At 38.1% G+C, this 20087-nt stretch overlaps 1 protein-coding gene across 1 annotated transcript; it reads left to right on the top strand.

The window, feature by feature from the left end:
• The first annotated feature begins 1841 nt into the window (after positions 1 to 1841).
• Positions 1842 to 16674, top strand: LOC140332449 (protein spire homolog 1-like). Its single transcript, XM_072413704.1, has 16 exons — positions 1842 to 2100; positions 4729 to 4760; positions 6052 to 6231; positions 7844 to 7969; positions 8404 to 8460; positions 9034 to 9198; positions 10609 to 10680; positions 10855 to 10984; positions 11084 to 11205; positions 11889 to 11970; positions 12688 to 12893; positions 13034 to 13156; positions 13735 to 13796; positions 14240 to 14267; positions 15188 to 15306; positions 15761 to 16674. Exons 1-16 carry the CDS (start codon positions 1878 to 1880, stop codon positions 15972 to 15974), a joined length of 1941 nt encoding a protein of 646 aa, XP_072269805.1. The 5' UTR covers positions 1842 to 1877; the 3' UTR covers positions 15975 to 16674.
• The last annotated feature ends 3413 nt before the right edge of the window (positions 16675 to 20087 follow it).

Below are 20087 nucleotides of genomic sequence, written 5' to 3' on the forward strand. Positions count from 1 at the left end.
TTTTATATAACAGAGTATAAGGCTAATTACTTCTTTGAGGTGCAATAATGAACATTGCGTTGTGTTGTGCGATAACTTGTGTTGCATTAGGCATGCTAGGAAGCATGACAATGTTGCTATGTGTTGGATTAAAAGAAGGGTTCTCCTTTTAAAGCAAAATATAGGAACATTGCCACGCTTTGTAGCATGCTGCACCTTAATATCTCGGGGCGCAGTTACAAATAAATGGCACACATGTCATGGCAGCAAATGCTGTGTGTATTACCACTATACAGAAATGTATTCAGATCTTTGCTTTGTGGTACTGGAACATGAATGGAACATTTCTTCCTACCTTTTGGTGACAACTGTCAAGTTTTGCATTTCAGATTACGTTCTGTCCCAGCAACAACAGTTATAACTATACTAGAAGATGATATATATTATAAATGTTACCTGCATCCAGTAGATCTCTTACATTTCAGTCTTTCTGTATCTTTACGAAAATTCAAGACATACAAGCTGCCTAAGGAAAAAGAAATGTATTAGAGTATTTATAGTATTAATGGCTGACACAAATATAATATTTTCTGCACTCTCCTTGAATGGTGTATGCTGCTCTGATAAATAAACTGCAAAGTATAGAAAATGTACTCAATATGTTCACATTTCCTTTGATTACTTGCAAACAGACCAAGCAAGGCATAAATCTATATCATGCAAAGCAGCTCTGTGCATGCAATTCTCCTGATATCATTGACAGAGGTGTATGTTACCTGTATCTGCACCAAACAATAGGAGTTCTGCTGTAATTGCAGGATGACACTTTCTAATGAGGATCTGCTAGGCAGGAAGTCAAAGGTGCACTGCAATAATACCCCTGCTCACAACCTGTCATAGGAGGAACATGTAGGCTGCAATTTACCTTGCTTCCTAGGTATGCAGGTTACCTGGCTTTGATGCTTATGATTTGGTTTCAGTGCCTTCTGAATCACTGACCTGGAACTGGTGTAAACAATGATTTCTATCTTTTACCCAACTTTCTCCTGTTGCATGCTTCTTTTGGGTCAGTCCAATGTTGGGGCTCAAGAGATCAGCAAGGTGTTTTTTTATATATAGTGCTTTTTAATTATATAGGTATAAAATATATAATACTATAATATATAATTATATTATATACTTATAGTACCCAATCTCCAAAATCTCCATCAAGCTATTCCTGTTTAATTCTAATGTTTTGAAATCTCTAGCTATCAATGATCCTGCCATGTAGGTCTTTGATCAGATACCTCCTGTTATAGGGTGACAATGCTCTGTCCCTTGCACCCTATTATGCTTCTGTGTTACCATCCAATGGTGACTACAAGCGGCTTTTTTAGCATGCATTGCCCAGGCATAGACCGCTGTTGTCACCATCAGAAAAACCCACCCCGATATGCCGTGCAACCATGGCTGGAGTGCTTGTAGATGAAATGTGGCTGTATGAGATATGAGCAAGAATAAACAGTGCTTTAGTAAACTAATAATCATATTTAGAAAGAAATGAATAGGACATTCAGCATAACTTACTGCAGGTGAATTTGTTTTACATGACAGTGATTGATTCACTATTAGACCGATTTTAGTGAAGGTCCCATTCATAGCTTTCTAATAAACTAATAAATGGCAGTCCATGTCAGTATATACCACATGACCATGCAGCTATCATAAGGTTAACTGTTTGGCCCTAATTGGAGATAATTGGCAATTGCATTTTGCTGTGCTTGATGAATCCTATAAAAGACAGGAAGGGGCTGGAGCTCAGGTTTGGTGGAAGCCATATGTTTGGTTGCTGGTGTTTGTAGACCACATTTTCATTGTTATAAAGCGATTAAAACCCTTACAGGGGTACATGAACTATGACTGATTGGGGCTCCTCTGAGCCTCGGTGTAAAGTGACGCTGCATGAGATAATGAAGAGTTCTGGACAACCCATCAGTGAGGAGCAAGCCTGGGCGCTGTGCTACCAATGCAGTGCTAAACTCAAGCAGATGATGCACACTTCCAGGCTGTTACCTGGCCTCAAGGGTTTGGAGAGTATTTGTATTCACCAAGATGGAGAGGTCTCTTTTGTGGTATCAGGTGATGTCATAAATATTGCAAACTTATTGCATTTCTTCCCTGTTTAAAGGTGATGGTGCCAATTCCTTAGCAGAATTGTAAGCAAGCCATGTAATGTGGTTCTTGGCCCCTCCATTGAAGAGTGAATGTAACCTAATAATGTTTGTAACCTAAGGGTCAATACATGCAGGGTCCTAAGATATAATATGAAGCACAATTTGGTTTACATGGAAAGCTGTATGATATGGAACTGAAAATGTTCAGGATATACATCATTACCTTTTCTATTTGATTAAACATTAGCTTACATGGTGTGAAATAAAGGGAGTGAAAGGAACAGATGGGGTTAAGGCTGTTTTAGAAAGTTTTCATCCAGTAATTCATACATAATTAAAATACAATCAATATACAAATATTATATATTCATGAGCTTTGGATCATTGATCTTTACAGAAAAGCATCTAGGGTAGGTTGTTTTAACTTAGTCTTTTTTTACCTGATATGTATTGCGTGGTTTGGGCTGTATCTTCATCATCTTCTCCCTCAGCCATGTCTCTGCACCTGGATTGAGAATAGATCCGACATTCCCTTTGCTGGAACTATATCTGGAATATTTTAAGCCTTTATTTTTCATGGTAAATCACATTACTTAAAAGCTTTCCTAATGTATATAACCATCCTTCAATAACCTAGAATCAAGTCTTCCTTCCATATTTTCAAGGAAATATATTATCCATTTATTTTACCTTTTATAAACGGGAACACCAGCCAAACCTTATTCTACCCTAAGATTGTAACCATATCAGTGCTAGATTTGTCCATCTATACAGAAACTGAAAAGTCTTCATTGTATACCCCTGAGGAAGCATAACTAGGTGAAACACGGGCAAAAAAAGACAACGGTTAAATCAAACTAGCATAGGTTTTGTGTATAGATCGATGACCTGATGCTCATGAGTATACAATGGGCTTGGATATTTGTATATTGATTGTATTTTAATTATGTATGAATTATTAAATACATACCTATTTTCCTAAAAACAGCCTCTTAACCCTCTGTGCCTTTCTTTCACTTTCATTTGAGATTACAATACAAATTCTATTATAATACTTAACAGAGAGGAACCTTTTCTTTGTACACTGTGTAATGGCTCTATCCTGAGTTTTAGCTATCTATACAACCATACTTTATAATTTTAGGCAAGCACCAAAAATGGTTAAAACAGATGTTTTTTTCTAGACTTTTGGGGACAGATGCATTTGTGTTCTTTGGGTAACTTTACTAAAGCCATAGCAGTGTTTCTAAAAAAAACTGCGGCTTTCAATAAGATTGGGTTAAGCATCAACATTTTTATATATTTGTAGCACAATAACATAATGTGTATCAGTTTAGATATGAAAGCAGACCTTTCATTAAAATGCTATGCCTTCTTATGCTTTGGAATTCTATTTGAATTCACTCATAGCAGGGTAAAATGAATCCAAACAGAAGTGAAGGAACTAGGAGTCGTATCCTAGAGCGGTAATTTTCAGCTGGGGTGCGTGGAACCTTGGGGTTCCTTAGGACAATGGGAACAGTTAACCAAAGCTCAATGAACCCATCTGGTGCCATAGGTCAGGCCCTAATGCTGCAAGAATGACAGTACTGATATGTGTCTATACTTCAACTTACATCCAACTGTAAGGAAATCTTTCACATTGACGTGAGATGCTTTAAAAGGCAAAAGGTAGAGAAAGGCTTTCACGGGATAAAATAACTTTATCTCCTAAAGCAGCTAATCTCGTTCTAGAAAACTTTTTGCAGTGGACTACTTTTTAGAGGTAAATGCTCACAGATCTTCCCTGGAAGAATAATGGCCGCCTATCTAGTTTTGGATAAGGTTTGGTTAATATATTTCTTTTTTTCACGTTTCTTTTTGAAGCAGATCTTACGTCTTTGTGGAATGTTTATTTGAAATGTATTATAGGGGAGATTCAGACCTGCTTTAGGATTGGGTGATCTTGTGATGCTCAGTGGCTTGCACTTTGCTTACTCGCAGTACTGGTTTGGAAGCACTAATCATTCTCAATGGAGCTGCTGCCTGGAGAAGTTACATGCAGCGTTCCCCCCTGGGGCTGCGGTAGTATGGCATTGCGATGTTAAATGCGCTGCACTCTCATTGCCAGTATAAACATAGTCCAATACTTAAGTAACAAAAGCATTCAAATTAGCCTTGACCTCTTTAGCTTGTTATGTAATTCCCAAAACATAAATTCAAAATCATGTTGCTCTCTAACAGATTAGAAACATTAGTAGTATGTGTACATTGGAAGACAGCAAAATAGGGTTTTCAGCTGCAAACACTACAAAATTAAACAATTTCTGAACTATGCTTTTGGGTAGAGGTACAAATGGCTTGTTTTTAGTGTTTCAGGATGTGAATCCTTTACTATACATAACCGGTGTCCTGACTACTGTGAAGGTGGGTAACCCCTCGCATATAAAAGCGCCATATGATGCAATATTTCCAGTCTAGCATGAAGATTTCCTGTTCAGTTATTCTTTGTAGTTATAAATAGCTGTGTGTGTTTTGTTTCAGATTTACTGATTAGCCATTGAAAGGACATGGTTATCTCAAATTTAACTTTCTAACAATGTTTGATTTCCAGGTATGCCAGGTGCCGGTCTGTCAGAAGAGAAGGTAATACACTTTTACTTTCTCTACCTTTCAGACACACTAATAAATCATTTGTGCTTTGTATGAAATATTCCGTGAATGACATCCTAAGGCACCATCACCGAACACTTGATGCATTTTGGTGCAGTGATGTGTATTTTGTGCACCAGTGTTGAAACAATCCTTAGGTTATCTAAATACAGAATTTTGCTCCAAAATATTTAAAAAGATTTGTACATCTGCCTCAACAAGTGGGACAATCTGTCTTCTAATGAATCCAATGCCAGAAACTTCTCTTGCCCACCATGTACAGAAATCTTTTAACTGGCCATAATGAATAAGGTACCTTAGTTTTGGAAAGTGTTTGCAGATTTGAAAAGAAAAGTAACATGGTTTCTAGAAATTATGAAAATAAAGTATCTGTAGTGGAGTTTTAGGACATCGCTGTGTGTTGAAAGATTTTCATTAATGGGCCATATAAACGAACTACGTTATTGCAAACCCTTCAACATGGCCCAACCCAATGGGTACAAATTATTTTGCTTTTGCTCATTATAAACCTGAGCTTGGTCACAATTCTCCAAATTGCATGTTTCTGGTGAATGCTTATTTGAGTGAGGTATTTGCACCTGCTGGATTGGGTCATGTTGAATGGGTAAGGTGGGGGTGTAGTGCTTTAGAGCTAAAAATATTGGTATTATTGTACTATCAATGAAATGAAATCAATTTGAGGTGCTTTTGCCAAAAGTTCAGTGAGCAAAATTCTCATTTCCAGATTACTGCAATGAAGAGAGAATGGGCTTTAAACTAAATAGTGCTTTGTTCTCCAGGTTGCAGCTTTACAGTTGCAAATCACAAAGTGCATGCCCCAGCATAAACGTCCTATGCATTCTCCTTTCACTGCCACTATCTTCCCTAATACTGCAAATTTTAATAAAGATGTCAGCAGAGGCAGAAATTGTCAGGCTTGTCGTTTTGCACTCATCTAAAGTGTACAATGCATCTTCGCCAACCTATATGGTCTGGCTCTATTTGCTGATACGGGGTCCATATTAGATCCCTTTGTATTTAGTCTTTTCCCCAAATGTGCAGCCAATCTTTGAAAATCTTGCATTTATTTCCAAAAAATAGTTTTTTTAGGCTTAATACCCATGAGCATAACTTAATGAGCAATACCTGTAATTCATTAAATATTTTAATTGTTTCTGGAAGATTGGCACAGCACTTCGGAATGGTCTGATATTTGAGCCGCATTAGTTGAACTCTAGTTGGGTGGACGATACCCATAAAGTGAACTCTTTAATGTCTTCTCCAGGTTATTGAGCAGCTTGGTAAAGCGGTGTATTCAGCCTTAGACTGGGGCCTTGGCAGTGACACAGAACGCGTTCTAAGCGATAAGATGCTCTATCTGCTCTACCGTATGGTAGGACTGAGTGCCAACTGCACATCCCCCAGCATAGAGTTGTGGAAAGTCACGCTCGATGAAGTCCTAAAGGTGAGCACTTAACTTTGCTGGAAATGTAAGATATAGCTCTGTTTCTTTTAATTCTGGGATCCTCTGGTTCTCCACATTGTGTTCCAAGGTATGATATGGAACTGTGAAGCCATATGTAAAGAAGCTAGCATAAAATTTATCTATAAAAGGTTAAATGTACTTTTGGAAGATCTTAAAAGGTGATTCTGCAAAGGAAGCCTTGTTCAGCAACTTCCTGCCATTGGTAATAACCGTGCATTCGATTTGTGCTCCTGCAGTCACCCAGTCATGAACCTCTAGTAAAAGCAGCCATACCAATGCACATGTGCAGGCATGGTCCATCATGATCACTAGGAATTTGGTCCATAGCAATAAGTGCATGTGGACAAGAAATCCCCGAGACAGAATTAGGGATATTGTCATCACTTGATGGTAAGGGAGGTTGAAGGAGCAACAGGTTTGTGATTAAAACAAAACTTTTAGTCTTCAATCCTTAATTGCCTTTAAGCTAGGATAGAGACGTATTTTGATAAAGTTTAACACAGCCAGGAATTGCTCTTTAGCAGTAAATTATTTAGTAAAACTAAACATTGTTCCATGCTGAGCGGTTTGTATGTCCTACAGCTTGTCCCGTTTATCACTGATGGTGATCCTTGTTACCTGTTGTGGGTAAAATTTGACCACTGAAGAATGTTCAGAACCAATATATTGCTTGGATTTTATACCCAAAATATTGCCTGTTATACCAAAGCACTGACATGCCCTCTGTTGGTTGCTTTAGCAGATGATTTCTCTTTACTATGGCAGCAGTAAGCTTTAACAATAGGTATGTCTATTTTTTTGCTGAAAATACCTTAAGGTTTTAGAAGCTGTCCTTGCATGCCCATGCATTCTGACCAGTAAAGGTTTGAGTCATCAAGTTCAGAGCACAACAGCTGCAAAATTTGCTTAGAACTCCATCTACAGGCTGTAAGTGGTAGTTATGTATAAACTCTTTCCAAACGCTTTCCAATATTCCTTGTTATAGACCCGACTTTGTATAATACAAAATTTATACTGGTTAATTTGGCTATAGTTGCACCTTTCGATGGTCAATCCTTTGCACTTACAAAGTAGCCTTAATGAATATAGACACACATTGAAAACCAAGATAATAGCAGATAGATGTGTGCTGCACATAACCTGAGCAGAGCTGTTGATGGGCACTGCATGGAATTGCATAGAAGACGGTGGATCCAGGACCAGTCACTGCACCATTTGATTGCAGCACTGGTCAGTCGCTATTACAGGAAATTCATGAGCAAGTAGTCCATGAGTTGAACACTGGATTTTTGCATGAATCCTTAGAAATATGCTGAGGGTGTGCATTTAGGGAAAAGTAAATGTGCCTTTTTTATGCCATATTTGTAATACAATATCTTTAGCCTTTTACTTTTACATGCTGGCTTATTGCTTTGATGTAACCAGGAGAGATCAGTGATCTCTTTGCTGTCCCACAATTCTCTCCATTATATGCAATGCTTATTTGGATACTTTAAGGTGGTCTGTAGATAGGAATTATTTTCCCTTGCATTCCCACATCTGAAGATCTGCTAAAAGATGACCCTTGCAGTCTGTCATTGTCATTTTTCAGGTGTGCATAGAGAGGCTCTTCCTTCCCTCTGAAGCACCTGGACACTACAAAGCGGTATGCCGCAAGCAATATGGAGTATATGCAGAAATCTGCAACCTCCTGCAGACGATAAAGCAATCGAAACAGGTACCGTATGGTTTTACACTTAAAATTGGTGTAATAAACTCAGATTTGTTTAAACTCCTAGCTAGATGTCTTAAGGCCTATTGGGCACGGGCACATTTGCTGAATAGTTTGAGCTTGATTGATTGATTTGCTGATCAGAAAATGCTTACACAGTTTTTTGTCTTCCTGAACTATAGGAACATGCTAGGAATGTGTGCTTTTAGATAGGTTTGCTTAATCATTTGTACATAGGATACAATTTGCGTGCTTGATGTTTACCAACAAGTCCAATCACACCATTAGGAAGATAAAATCAGGTCTGTTGAATTAACTTCCGAGTTCGGATAAGAAATCATTTGGCTTAATAGAAAATATAATCAGTCCAAGAATAAGCTTTTAAATAATCAAAAGCTTTTTATGCTTTGTACAGCCTTAAAGATTGTTTCTTTCTTCAGAACTTAATGAAGTTGGAGACCAATGAGAGAGATGACTCTGCAGTTTTTGATAACTGGGTAAGGTTGACACCGTAACTTTCACTTGCATGTTCCACTTATATATATCCAGCCAAGATTTTAAAAGAATTTAAAACCAATACTCTTCTTAAAGAAAAAAATATTGCTGTTGAACATTCTAATGGCAAAAACATGGGAAATCTATTTAGTGCTTGCACCACAAAAATGCTTTGCCATGCATTATACGTAAACACTTGGCACTTGTGTGGCTCTCCATTGCAATGCTCATGTCATTACTACACTGAATGGTTAGTGCAAAAAAAGACAAATGCATGCAGTAACAAAATGCATCTCCATGCTTAAGTGGAAACATTGTTCTCTATGCAATGTCTGGTTTCCTTGCATATCATTTGTAAAACATAGTAAATAGCACTGTCAGTGGGATCAAGGCTTTGGGAAACCCCACTTAGTAGCAAAAATAAACAAATTGTAATACTTTCTAAATAGATGAACATTTTAGGATATGGGTTGTATATATCAGTACAAGTGTCAGGCATTGGGGTGTAATTTATTTTGGAGCCCTCTTTGTTCTGACATTACTTAAACTGGAAAATGTTGGAATTTTTGTTGCAGAGTTCTTTGTGGAAAGGGGTGATGAATGAAATGCGTATTGGAATGAACCTCTGCAGATCCAGACATCGTTCTTATAATGCTCAACCAATTGAATATGAACTTGCACCATATGAACTGTTAATGGAAGACATACGATGCAGAAGATACACACTGCGAAAAGTCCAAGTAAGTTTTAAGGTTTCTGGTGAGATCATGAAAAGCCCGTGTAATAGACTTGTGTGGAGGTGTGGAGGGTGACTTCTCGACAGCTTCTAGATGTTTCATCTTCCTCTTGCCTCGCTCCTCTTGCCTCGCTCCTCTTGCCTCGCTCCTCTTGCCTCGCTCCTCTTGCCTCGCTCCTCTTGCCTCGCTCCTCTTGCCTCGCTCTGAGCTTGACCGTGGGGTTCTGTGTATCCCATATATTTAAGAAATTAGCTTTTTTAGAAGTGGACATCATGGGGAAAAGCATTGACTACATACAACCTTCCTATAAAATGGCGATCTAGGTGATGGCTGCTCCTATATAGTATTCCCTATAAAATGAGTACTGGGGCTTTCATCACCAAATTTGGGGTTTATTATATATAGGGAGTATCTAATACTGTAGCTCACTTTAATTTCAGGTTCAGTCTTTATTGATTTTAATCCCACTGGTTGTGGCCCACAAGTATGTACCCTTTAATTGCACTGGTTGGGACCTTCAGGCACATTTTTCTACCATCCAGTTTGCATGGTTTTTCCTTCTCTCAAAGCCTTCTAGTCTATTCACTCATGTGAGTATACAAATGTATAGATCCTCAACAAATGACCCTTATTAGAAGTCTGATTTTCAGTGTTACTGCAATAGCATACTTAATGCAAACTTTCTTGCTGACACTAATATGGGAAGTTTTGGAATACCTAACAATTTATTATGCCTCTGCTATACATGGGAAATTGGTATGTACTTATGACCACATTGGTTTATTTAGTCTTGCCTGTCCCCTACCTAATGAAGTAATTTGTAGAAGTAATAAATTCATACTTAAACATTGTGATTGTATCTTGTTTGTAGTTCACAGATCTTTTTTCACTGCTTATTAAGCTAGTGATGAATTTGCAGGGGCAACCTTGGTATCCAAATCAGCTGCTGTTGACCATGGCTATAACAATTTTTGTATCTTTATAAGCTCTTGTGGTCACAAACGTGGTTCAGCAGAGAAATGTGTGGCAGCAATGGTATATAAAATGTATTGGGATATCTGCTTAAAAAGGTCAAAGCCTCATTGTGCAGTAATTGGGTCTATGAATTTTAGACATTCCATCCTATCAAATGATGTATGTTTGGGGGGGGGGTTACTGTTCCTGGGTCAAGGCAGCAGCAATAAGGGATTACATTTTGGGGTATTCCAGAAATTGCCTCCCATTTGGGTGGCCTCATGTCTTGCTGTCTTGCTTTTTAGTACTGATCCCAAACACAAAGCTGAAATGGTTATATAGAGTGCGCAACAAACATGGATTGTGCAGTACAAAAGGAACGGTTATGTATAGTTACTGCTGGGACTTTCCAGTTAAAAGATTTCATTATATTCTAACCTAGTTTTAAAAATGTTTTAGGACTGTGACCAAAGCAAATCAAGCAAAAGTGAAGATAATATCATTTTGGATTTGATTCGTTCACTGAAACCGGTAAGTAGCTACAGTTGGTTTGGCAGGAAGCAGAAAGGGCTCCAGACACTTGATGGGTTCCAGATAATTCTCCCACCACAGCACAACGTTCCAATCTAAATATTGTATTTTTAAGTGATTTTACTTGCAGCCTTTAGGTCTTTTAAGGTCTTTTAAGGACCCGTCTTGTTTCAGGCCTCGGCCCGTAAGCTGAGAGAGAAACCCCAGGAGGAGCCAAGCTTACATGAACTCCTGATGTCCGAAATCAAATCTTCTAGGTCAAAACTTAGGTCTGCTATGTATGGCAAAAAAGTCTTTTCGCAGGGTGAGTATTGGTAAGTCCACATTTTAGCAGACCCTGTTGAAAAATTTCCCTCCAAAATTGGGCCTTAAGTACATGTTTATTAAACATTATTTTGCCTAGATGAAGAATTTAGGATTGCAGATGGCCAGTGCTCTGCTCCTCGCGACCACCCATTCTATAGACGCCGACTAGAATCCAGGTGGAACTTGCCAATGTTTGATTTACCGGATAATCAGATTGAGGTAAACTTGAGAATTACCTAGAATACTTAAGGGATTTTGAATTTTAGCAAAATGTTTTACAAAGTATAGGTATGCTTCAAGCAGAAAAATGAGTGCAGCTTTGGATTACATCTCGAATGCCTTTTTTAAAAGCAGAATTTAAATAACTTCCTTTAAGTTTTGGCTTCTTGCAGTTCTGTGCAATGTTCATAAAGAGGATGGAAACTGTGTACAAAGAACCAATCGGTGTTGCAAAGCTAACTGCGTACTTGAGAAGCAGAATCAAAGATGAACCTAATCTTTTCAGTCCTTCCATTTTTGCAGATCTAATTTGCCCCTTTGCCAAATGTGTCCAATGGCAAAGCTGACTCAGAACTGCACAAACAACTTTTTGGTAGGTTAAGCAGATTTATGTAGGCTTTCAGAAATTTGAATCTTTTAATTGAGCAGGTAAGTGACATGGTATAGGACACAAAGTATTTTGTAGTACTTAACCTGCCAATAAAAAGTTAAGGAACGTCCCACCAAAAATGTCACCTTCTGCAAGTTACCAAACCTCACTTTTATTCCTATAGGGGAAAGTTTGGCATTTTTTAGAACTTGTGATAAGGAGCAACAATTTTGTTGGTCTTCACTTCTTCCAGTTGTGTGGTTTAAAGTAATGGCAGCATTTTGAATTGATAGTCTTCTCTTTTCATTATCAGACAAGGGTAAGCTGGAACACAGAATTCAGCCAGGAATCCTCTTTGGAACAGAAGTTTTTTGACCTAACGTCCAGCAGCTCAGGTGAGCATTTTGGGTACCTTGATGCTAGCAAAATGTAGCAACCTTTCCCTTACTACCTTTTTCTTGGTTGCTGCTACATCCTATTCCTTCAGGTGACTGCTGCTTGATTTAGCTGCAGACCGTGAATATACCTGAAACTTTAGGTCTAGAGAATGCAGCGAAATCCTCTTGAAAGCTGGTGATGAATATTTGCCAGTGGCCTTGTTTCTCATCAGTTTGGGATGCTTAGATTGATTTAACTGAATGGTGCAGATTGAACATTTCAAACAAGTAAAAAAGCCATTGTGCACACAGCTGATGCTGGTGGTTGACTCCTTGATCTAGCAAAGCTTGGAATGACCATAAAGACCTACTCACTTCCAGGGCTGGGTCTGAGACCAGCAACATGGCAAGATCACTAAATCAATCAAAATCGGAGGTTGTCCAAGACATTTGTAATATAGCGTGTGAACTTGGACTATATGTAGACCCTTGCAAAGCTTGATTTATACATTTATAGTAAACATTCCCTATTAGTGCAAAAACCTACTGATTACAGAATGCTTGGTCAACCTTAGGAAGAATTAGCTAGTATGTAGTTGTAGTAATTTAATTAGTTTCAGGTTAGCCAAGCCAGCATTTTCTGAAAGCAATTGCAGCTTACTAGGTACATTTTAAATGCATAATACTTTTTGCCTAAATACATCCTGTAAATGTGCCCTCAAATTGATATTTAAGAGATTTCCTTCCTGCCGGTGTGGACTTCATCCCAATTGGACCTCCGCATGAGCTGCTGTTCAACTCAAGTGGATCGCCAAACAAGGTTTGGCTCAACTAGTGACAAATGTATGTCGTCTGGGTCAAGCCATGAGAGGCTGGCATTTGGCCACAAGCGATCGAGCTCCTTTGAAGCTTTTGCACAAGGGGAAGCACAGGATGAACAGGTATTACAGGGGTCCTTCAACATACATCTGTACTGGTGCAAGTGATTTAACATGCTGCATATGACTTCAGTCCTGCAGAAATCTCTTTGCCACCTGTTAGGTTTGTGATGACAAATTTAGCACTTTTTCCATTATCTCAGGGCTGGGACTCTTCTAGAGTTAGTCTACCACCAACTGTCCTGGAACTAGCTCCTCTTCGCCGAATGATGGTGAAAACTGAGATGCCAGTCTTCATGTCAAGTAGAGATGTTCTGGGGCAAAAGGTAAGTGGGAATCGAGGAGCTGTACATTGGGAAAATACTGAAACTGTCCTGAATGGAAACAGCCTCAAGGACTCTAGTGCTAGAGTAAATTTATTAGTGTTATATAGCACCAACATATTACGCAGTGCTTTATAAAAGTCCATTGTAGTGTAACTAAATGTCCCTCAAAGGGGATCACAATCTAATGTCCCTACCATAGTCATAGGTCTTAATACAGTCTAAGGGTAATTGGCTTCCCCCAAAAATTTACCTAACTGCATGTTTTTGAAATGTGGGAGAAACCCATGGAAACTGAGACTTGAACCTGTGTCCTAGCACTACAAAGGCCAGAATGCCAGCCACTGCTGCCCAATAGATACAACCTTAGAAAAGTTTATTATAGTATAAAATTGCAGCTCTTATCTGAAATATCTTACCATACTATGCTGTCTTGTATAGTGCTATTGGTAGACCAAAGGAGAACACTAAAGCATGATACTTAAATACTTACCTTTTGCTTGTTTGTGTATATATGCTCCTTAAAATGTAAGTATAGCAAATGCCTAAAATTTATTGTTAAAATATCTTCTGCCTGGCAGGCTTGTTCAAGCTGTCGCAAGAAACTTTTGTGCTGGCGGGTGCTCTGCAAATTCTGTGAAAGGTAATATAGCCATGTTCCAATACCTATGCTATGTCATGATAAACCTGAGTTGTTTTTTTGGCATCCCTAAATTTGATATTAAATCATATATTTGTCCTATTTCACTTCAAACCCACAAAATGCCAGTGCTAAGCTAACTAAAAAGTTTAGTTTTCTACAAATAGCTTTATTTAGATGCTCTTGTTATAAAGCAAAGGTCCTGACCCCTATTACTGCAGCAGCACAGCATTGCCAAGGTTGTGCCCATAGCTTGTGGCTGGGTAACAGCAGCACAATGGATATCCTTCTGTTACTCTTCTTGACTGCTATAGTGATTGCATGAAACTGGCATTGGGTATTTACACTCATAGTTCACTAAAAAATATACCTCGCATACCCTGTTGTGTTCTTATAACTTCCAAACTGTTACATCTGTTGGGTCATCTATGCCCTTTGTTTTCCAGGAACATCTGCCCAGAATGCCGTGTAGAGGTAAATACTCTTTGGGAATTTGGGTAGTCATATATATATATATATATATATATATATTTGTAATGTATTCAGTAAACTTTGCAGCAATACACAAAAAAGTTGTATTACCATGGAATTCTATCTTGTCCTAGAAACTGGTCTGTTAATGGACATTAAAAACTGGTTGACCTATCAGTATAAGTATGAATTTCTGGTCATTCAAAGGTGTACCATTTTGTAGGTCATGAAAATATGCAGCATATTTGGCACAACCTAAGCAAGTCTGTCCTTAAAGAATGCTTCCTGGGACCTTAGCTCTGCCAAATCTATACTATAGAGTGGTTCACCTATACTATACAGTGGTTCACCAAGTCAGTTTTGGATCTCTAAAGTAGACAATGGTCCTGCTACTTGCTGAATGTCAAGTGTAACCCTAACAAGTGTTGGATCACTGCAGAGAGCACTGCAGCATGTAGGCAGGGGACAAGCTGCTTCTAAGGCAATGGCTTATTTTTTAGGCTGGATAGCAGACTATCAAATCTGTGGTTCAGCAATACCCAGTTGGCTTAGTTTTTCTAATCTGCAAGTTTTCTTGAGTGTGACAAATTTTAGGAGCATGCAAAAACTATAAAGTTGACTTACCATACGCAATAATTTGTCCATTTCTCATTTCAAATGGTATTAGTAGGAAACGTGTTTCCCAGGCTCAAAATCTGCAGGGCTGCACAAGTAGTTTGCAGACATCTGTGGGTTGGTGACTTGAGTACTTTCTGTTCCTTAGACCACTTGTAGAGAAGCCAATAGGTTTTTTAATAGGTCTCCCAGCCAGCTGGTAAAAGCTGGGATATGCTTCAAAACATTTTGATGCTTTTACTAGAAGGAAATGTTTAAATGCCTGCAAATATGATGCCATTATTTGAACTTCAAACTGTCCTCTGCAGATGTTGATGCCCCACCAAAAGTGTATGCACTTGCCAGTCAGCTTCTTCAAGGCTCTGGTTCTTTCACAGGAGAGTGATCTTACCCGAGCCAAGGAGTTAAACCATTGGAACAGTTCCAGGTGAGCATTTAATGAAAGCCACAAGGGCCTGGAAACATAGACCCAAATCACTAGTGTTGTCACCCTTTGGGGCAATGTCCTTGGGTACCTAAATGGAGTCTGGTGGTGGGTGTTGGAGCTTAAGGGCAATCAACCCAACGCTGATAAGACACAAGTGTGTACAGTCTTGCTCCTTGTGTAATATCTGCTCTTTCCGCAATAAAGTTGGTAATGTTCCTGGAATCTGCATGGTCTATTAGAAGCCCTTGTGATAAGGTGACAACACAGCAGTGTAATGGAGCTTGGAATATTTCTAAAGGTACCTGCCTGAGCACAGAACAGGTAGACGAACAAAATGTACATTTGAATTTTCTTTTGCAATATTTCTAGTGATTGGGTTTAAATTAGGTTTTAATTTTAATTTAACTGTAATTTAACTGTTGTAACTTAATAAACCTTTGGCTTTTCTTCTTAGTGTTCCACTGGTGATGTTTCGTCCCAAAAATGTATCAGGAGACTTTTCCTTTCACAAAAGGATAATACATAACTGGACTTCAATGTCCATATGCGTTAGATGCCAAGAATACATTCTGGACATGATCAAAAGAAATGGTCACTGGGAGGTCCCTGGTGGAAGCTTAAAGTCTCGGAGCATGTCTGTATCTGCCACACCGTTCTCTAGACATTAAACCTTTGGAAGGTTTCTTAAAGACCCCTTCCTTTTAGCTGGAGCCAACTTTGACTTTTCTGAACTTGAGCAAATCTTGAGGTCAACATATAGAGATCCTTGATGGAACAGAGAAGACTTGTTCTTTTTAATAAATGTTTGTGTGTCCTGTCTTATGACTAGGCCTGTCAAAATAAAATTGTCTTGTTACTTTAAGATGTCTGCCCAAAACACATTTTTAGTTTTGACTTTCCAAACACCCCATGGTGGGGAGAGGGTTTAAAACTTTAATTTGAATGTAAATGTCAATGTTGCTTTAAACTTTTTTGATCACCAAAATAAGTGAAAACACTCATATGTATAAAATGTGCCTATATAATCTAATCATATTTATTAAAAGGTGGTAAATATCACAATAATTAAGAAACTGTAAATATTTTAATATTTTAATTCCCTTTTCTTGCATGTTTTTGAAAATGACACCTGGAACTGCTACACTTTTTTTCTTTTAATGACGACAATATCTGTTTCACAATACACAAATCCCCATGCATGGATAAGATAAGTTTGACAGTCACTTGTCCTGGAAACCTCATTCCACACTCCTCACTCCATGTGTTTATGGCCTAGTTTCTTGAAGTATGACTGATTTTATTATGGCCTTGTGCTTGATTGAGAGGAGAATGTATATTCTGTCAAATTAATAAAGTGCAAGAATATTATGCCGCTTGTTTTTCTTGATATATGTGAATTTTGGCATCTTTTCTAAGAATTTCGAAAGCATGGAGACTGATCTAGGTTTCTAGTTCATGGTTTAGTTTAAACTTGGAATCAATATTTTACATTTGCTCAAAAGCATTGAACAAAAGACGGCATGCAGTAGGCAGACATTCTCATAGATATTAGTAGAGTATGACCTTCATAGATCTCAGTATTATGCAACTGCTTGTACAGGTTTATGTAGTAATTGTGATACCAAAACCATTTCTTAACCCTTGGTGCCTGCAAGGAAAAAGCTGTCTTCTAGATTATTGGCTTTCCAATCACTGATTAGACCCAAGCTTTTGGCAGAAACGCATGTGGTGGAATCTACTACAACTTCCCCTTTAAGTTCAAAGGGAGGACGAATATACCAAACTTTTATCCTAAATATCCAAAGGTCCTTCTGCGATTATTCTAGGCATATGCTTGTTAGTTCCCTTTGAAAGGTATACATAATCTAAATGTTTTTCTGTATGTAATTTTGGCTTCTCCACTTCCTCCTAAATGGTTTAATTCAAATATCTATATTACATGGTAATGATTTTGGAGGTCCAACTACAGATCAATAGTTGGCAAGTAGCTATTTGTCTGGAAGAAATGCAGGAAGCGCAGTAGATATTTGTCATTTATAGTTTTCATTGTAGGGTTCCCAGTCTATTACCCATGTTAAAATGCAAGCCTTAATTAAGACTATGGAAACTTGGTTCATGGTTATAATATATCCCAATTGCAAATAGGTAAAGTTTATGGATAAAAATTGCCTTGTCTTTCAGTTTATAGTATGAAACTCATAGGCCTGGTGCTGCTCCATTGGCAGGGTCAATGACCTAAAGCAGTCAGGTACTGTAAATTGGCAGGCAGGTTTATTTCACATTAGTGTGCCAGGCTGCATGCTTTCTGCAATAACAAACTTAGCTGCCTGGTGAAGATATTTTCTACTAGTGTTGGTGTTCGAATTCGGGTTGTCCTTATATTCAACCCAAATATGGCTGTTCGGATAGACCCGACCCGAAAAACACAGGATTTGGCTTCGCAAAAATGTGTAAATAAAAAAAAAAAAGCTTTAATAAAGTAATTTATTGAATGTGTGATTTCCAGGTCAGTGTGGGATCCCCAGGGACTAGAGGTTAAATGAGGACAAGTCTCCCCATTCATTCCCCTCTGTGATTGGCTGAGGAAAGGAAAATCCTGATGATGCCTGAGCTGTCATCAGGATTTACCTTTCCTCAGCCAAGTACTCTGAGTTCAGTTCAGGGGGTGCGTGGGAACTGCAGTCACAGCTTATTAAAGGCACACAAGTGCTTCCAAACAGCTGTGAACGCAGATGAACTCCAGTTTCTCCATTGAGAGTTCATCTGAGTTCAGTTCCCACAATCACGGGGCTGATAAGTACAGACTGGGGAGTGTGGGAACTTTTGGTCACAGCTGGTTGGAGGCACGGGAGTTCCGCTAGGGCTGCAAGAGCAATTGGAAGCGGAGCTGTCAGATCTGCTCCTGTGATTGCTCTTGCAGCCCTAGGGGAACTGTAGTATGTGTTCTTGGATAGAGATTCTCTATCTATTTTTTTTCTGCCTGTCCGGAATGATTATAAACAAGTGTGGCCTGCTCAATCATGAAGGCTAAAAATCTGAATCCAGAGAAATGGGTGAAGATGTGGGCTCCCTCAGAATGAAGTAAAGAACATATAATTAAAAAAAAAAAAAATTAAAGCAGGCACATTTTATTGCAGTCTGTACATAGCCAGGCTATTGTCTAATCAATTTATAGTAACTTTATTACTAAAACTTGTGTTCTACTAAAAGGAATTATATATGATAAATTAAAAGGCTACATAAACACAAACATTAGGGCATGTATCCGCGAACAAGTCTCTTGATTTCAGTCTTAATGTCTTGGTTATATTTAGAGAATAGATATTACCAGCATCAGATGGTGCAAAGAGTAAGTTATTTGTGGTCACCAAGCCACATCAGCAAATTGATAGGAAGTGTTGGGACTTTAGTTGGTGCTGCTTTCTACCCAAATCTGGAATAAAATATTTTCCTTATGACTCAAAGATTTATTTGCTATAATAGCTCCAGTAAAAGGGAATTCTCATCTATTACAAGATTTGATTTTAGGTCATAGGCAAAACTTCTCTCAGCTTTATTCATGAAGTTCAAATCCCTTAGTTTATATTATTCCTAGTTTGTCAAAGCCTTAAACTCCTAAAATTTAACCTGCTGTTATGAGACAGTTAGTGCTGACATTTTTTTTTTTTTTATTTATACATAAACACAAGTTACTTTGCTTATCTGCTGTCCTGGTTTAGTTGTGCCACCATCCATGACTTTACTCCTATTGACCAATTTGCATTTTTTAAATAGGAAAGTCAGTTTTGATCCTAGAACTATTCCTCCTACTTTGATACAGTGGTCATACTTCAATATAAACAGTAGTTGGCAGGTTCTGGTGAGCAATTAATAAGAAAACACAACTGCTAAGTTCTATTACTCATGGGAACCCTAAAGGAAAACTGTGTGCTAAAGTTGTAATACACAGCATATAAAGAGGAGGCAAACCAGAATGTAGCCCTTAAATCCAGAGAGAACATAGACGAGGCATGTCACCCCCCACGTGATTTAAATGGCTGTTAATTTTTAGTTTCTTGCTTCCCAATATTCATGAGAAGCGGTGATTAATAAAAGGATAAGAGCTCTAGTAAAATAAGGAAGAGGATAGTTCTTAATCCCACAGCAGCTTCTATTCATAAAAAGCCAACTTTCCATCAGTTCTTACTCCTTTTCATTGGTTCAGTTTTCTACTTTAAATTACTCAGCTGAATGTTTTATTCTTTGTAATAGTTAAGGTTCTATTGGTTGGCATTATTATATAAAGAGAGTTCTAATCCCTTTAAAGTAAAGTCTTGCGGTTACATTAATGAACGTTCTAACTTCCTACATGATTCCATTCGATACTTGGCTATGTTCTAAATGAATTCATTAATTCCCTGAAGAGGAAGCAAACAATATTAGGTTTTTTTAATGGCCTGCCATGGTGGTTGTGTTCAAATTAATTCTCCTCTTGATATTCATAGGTCTGAAGTCCTTATCTATTATTATATATTTTTTCCAGTCACCTGGAATGCAATGAATCCTGAATTGGAAAATGAATGCTGTAGTAGCTGTGAAGAGGTGAAGCTGTGGCAAATTTAAAAAATAAAATCTCTATTCCTTCTGCAAGAATGGTTTCTATCACTGGGCAAGCTGGTTCTTTTTAGTACTGTTTCAGCTTCAACAAGTTTTTACTTGATGGATTCCTAAAATGTCTTTAAATAGGGGAAATAAAGGTGTCAAACGCTCAGTGGGTGAAGTCTAATGATTCTTCTTTCCTG

Source organism: Pyxicephalus adspersus, chromosome 6, assembly GCF_032062135.1.
Source record: "Pyxicephalus adspersus chromosome 6, UCB_Pads_2.0, whole genome shotgun sequence".
Classification (NCBI taxonomy): domain Eukaryota; kingdom Metazoa; phylum Chordata; class Amphibia; order Anura; family Pyxicephalidae; genus Pyxicephalus; species Pyxicephalus adspersus.

What these genes read in the sequence shown, in the direction of transcription:
- LOC140332449 (XM_072413704.1), top strand. Translation starts at nt 1,878, where the DNA reads ATGACTGATTGGGGCTCCTCTGAGCCTCGGTGTAAAGTGACGCTGCAT. An exon ending in CAAAAAAGTCTTTTCGCAGG is followed by an intron (nt 10,985 to 11,083) that starts GTGAGTATTGGT and finishes TATTTTGCCTAG; the next exon opens with ATGAAGAATTTAGGATTGCA. An exon ending in CCTAACGTCCAGCAGCTCAG is followed by an intron (nt 11,971 to 12,687) that starts GTGAGCATTTTG and finishes TTGATATTTAAG; the next exon opens with AGATTTCCTTCCTGCCGGTG.